Genomic DNA, 3,585 nt, shown 5'->3' with positions numbered 1-3,585 from the left:
GGCTTTCATTATTAAGTCATACAAATGTGTTGTTGTAATAAAACATATTGAAAAAAAATATTTTTCATTTTATATCCTTCAACTTCCTTTAAAGCTATAATCGTTTCTGAGATTTGATTCGAGTTTAATCGATACTCGTAAACACTTTGGATTCATAAATCAAATACAATATTTTTTAAAATAAATTAAACTAAACTAATATTTACATTTTTAAAGTATCTAATCGTTTCTGGTGTTATACAAAACCTGATATATACGAACTATACAGTCTTCTTACCGTGCCATGTTTCGCCTTCAGGCACTATCTAGTAATAGTTACGTGTTAAGGGGGCTGTGCGTTAACAATAACATGACTGATCGTCAGTAAATCCTGCAAGAACAGCCAAGTCCTGCAGCATAATCACTGATATAGCAATCGGCCGTTAACCCGCTACTATGGCCTACTCCAGGCACAACCAGCAGCGTTTTACTTTCTACAAGTTCCCAGCTCATGTTATGTAAGAACCACCGCTGTGTGTACCTAACTCTTTTGGGAAACGACTCGTTTGCCTGGACGCCTGTACAAAATCGCTCATGAGTAGCCTCAAGGCGTAACCGCACGCAATCGCTCGTCGCTCGTTTACAGCGACAAATCCGATGACACAAAAATCGGGTTCTTAACGCACTGTGCAGCAATTGCATAAAGCGGCGACTTTTCGAGTCGCGGCTTATTTAAAATGGCGTCACTCGACCAGATTGTCGCTGCAAACGAGCGGCTTGAGGCTATGCCTTAAATCGACTAAATTTAGAGCACGAAGTTCAAAACGCCAGTATTCCAAGCCTGGTCAAATACATTCTATGAAATTAAAACTAAACGCATACGTCAAAAGTCAAGGTCGCAGCTGTGCGCATGTTTTATAAAACTAATTGGACTACAGCTAAGTAAATTAGTCTTGGGATTTAATGCTGAGTCGCGGGTTGCGGCAGTTTTCCCGATACCTTTACAAAATGGTGCCCGAGGTTGTTTTTGTGTTAGGCGCGCCGGGAGCCGGCAAAGGCACTCAGTGCTCATTTATTTCTAAGGAATATGATTTTGTACATTTATCCGCTGGAGATTTGTTGCGCGAAGAGCGGCAACGGCCTGGTTCCGAATACGGGGAAATGATCGAACAAAAAATACGGAACGGTGAGATCGTACCTGTGGAGGTTACGTGCTCACTTATACACAAGGCCATGCAGAACTCCGGCAAGACGCGTTTCCTAGTGGACGGCTTCCCTCGCAACAAGGACAACCTGGACGGTTGGGAGCGCGTCATGTCCGACAAGACGAAGCTGCTGTTCGTACTGTTCTTCGAGTGCTCGCCGGACATCTGCACCGAGCGCTGCCTCGGCCGGGGCGCCGCCGGTAGTGGCCGCTCCGACGACAACTTAGACAGCCTCAAGAAGAGGTTTAATACTTACTTAAACGACACCTTGCCTATTATCAACCATTATGATAGAAAGGGTCTTGTGCGAAGGATTAATTCAGAGGTGGCCCCGAATGAAGTGTTCCAAGATGTTAAGGTTGCATTCAAGGACATTGGACTGCAGAGTATAGCAAATTAATCAATTTACCATAAGTAGGCCAATCTTGTGTTGTGTATGTACATTGCAGAACTTTGTCTTGTGCTAGGAATATTGGTGTTATTGGAATGAACCAGTAAGCTTTAAATGCTAAATGAATTTTACCAGATATTGTAAAAGCAGTAATGAAATGATTAGGAATCTGAGGACTTATTACAGATACATTTACTAGAAGAGTATTGTTTAGTTTCTGAATCATGTTAAGTTACATCCTTAATCTTATCAAGTAGGGACAACTCCATTTATATATCTTAATAAATGCTACTGCATCTAAGTTGCTAACACATCATTATCATAAGAAGACAAACTAGGTATCCTAATAATTAAATTATAATAACAAATAAACATTGAACTGAAACCTATTGTATTCTTATTTTTTTATTGTGCATAATGTTTAAGTTTTAGTTTTTATACATTGGCTTTATGCATACTTTTTGAAATACAGTTTGAAACAAACATTTCTCATACCTTATTTATTTTATTGTATTACTCTTTTTAGAATTTGTGATAAGTGAAGTTCTATAAGTAAAGAGAATCAGCCTGATTCTTTATCTGTTTATGTAACTAATAAGTATCTTATCAATTTCAACAGCAAAGCCATGCCTCTTCAGCATAATATTAAATGATTATTTCTAACAAAATGTTAAAGCATTGCGTCATCACCTGAAGTGGAACACTCATTGATTTATACAATTTCACACTTAGAATTCATTCTTCAGGCAACAATGCATGTGTCACATAACTTGTGAAAACAATGCTTCTGACTTTCACAGATACAACAAACTGTCTTTAATACTAATTAAAACTGGGGAATAAGAGCAGATATAGTAGAACCTTGATTGTTTTTGTTGGAGTTTTAAGAATAATCTAATAGCATTTCTGTCTTGTCTTGTGATGTATTTTTCAATAGCTATTATGTGCCTGTTTAAAATGTGCATTATAAACACATTCCTAGATCGCCCGCAGTGTATGTATGTGTAATACAAAATGTTGTTGATCAAGTAGCTTATGTGATCGTAAATACAATATCTAACGTTACTATGGGGCTTTTATTTACTAGCTTTGTTTTGTACCTGTACATTGTTAAGTTAAACGAATGCAATAATAAGACTGAAATATCGTGAAACCCTACAAAATTGGATCGTAAAGAAAAGACTATTATTAGCTTGATTTGACTAGGCTCTTTATGAGAGATCGCGAAGTTATGGCGGGAACTCGAATACATTTTATTATAAAACGACCTCTACACCGGGGGTCACATTCAAATCACATACATACGCAATGACACTTGGACTCAGGACAAGCGTTTGTATATCACACAAATGCATATCCTACGCGGGGATCGAACCAGCGGCACGACGTGGGTTTGGCGTGGTGACCTATACTACTCCGCTCTACGTGCATTTGTCCTTTTGTTGGCATAATAGAAAAATAGATAGCACGCAACAACGTTATACGCTGTAGGGAGTTCAGAGTGCACAACGCAAACGTACTCAAATGCCTCTCTTAGGCAGAGATCGACACACTATAAATAAAATAATCAGTAGAAGTTGTTCTTCGTTCGCCATAGGTACCTACTGTTTTAGTGGCTCCATTTTGTCATTGAACGGCAACATCAATAATTAAGATTTATCTAGATTTGGTTGCGTACCTCTCATTTGTTGTGATTCATGAAAGTCATTGTGATCCTTAAAATATCATCTTCTGAAACGGGTTCATTTCCAAAATGATACTGATGAGCTAATTTTCTCCTAGACAGTCTTCTCTTTCTAAGTATGTTATCAACGTTTAATTTGCATTTACACAATCTACATCTTTGATTTATCTATAGATCTTTCTATATCTTTTGTAGGTCCTTTATAAGATCCCTCGGCCGGTGTATGAAGGATTGCAACGCATTGCCATACACCGACACAAAAACGCGGATGACGTAGCACGGCGGTTCAGGTTTAGTCAGTAAGAGAGTCTGACACTAACCATTTC

At 38.4% G+C, this 3,585-nt stretch overlaps 1 protein-coding gene across 1 annotated transcript; it reads left to right on the top strand.

Annotated features, from left to right (window-relative positions):
* The first annotated feature begins 855 nt into the window (after positions 1-855).
* LOC113505327 (UMP-CMP kinase) lies at positions 856-2,641 on the top strand. Its single transcript, XM_026887963.1, has one exon. It carries the CDS (start codon positions 943-945, stop codon positions 1,582-1,584), a length of 642 nt encoding a protein of 213 aa, XP_026743764.1. The 5' UTR covers positions 856-942; the 3' UTR covers positions 1,585-2,641.
* The last annotated feature ends 944 nt before the right edge of the window (positions 2,642-3,585 follow it).

This window comes from Trichoplusia ni, chromosome 25 (genome assembly GCF_003590095.1).
Source record: "Trichoplusia ni isolate ovarian cell line Hi5 chromosome 25, tn1, whole genome shotgun sequence".
In the NCBI taxonomy this organism is placed as follows: Eukaryota; Metazoa; Arthropoda; class Insecta; order Lepidoptera; family Noctuidae; genus Trichoplusia; species Trichoplusia ni.
The sequence above is the reverse complement of the archived record's forward strand: the minus strand, read 5'-3'. Positions and strand labels throughout refer to the sequence as shown.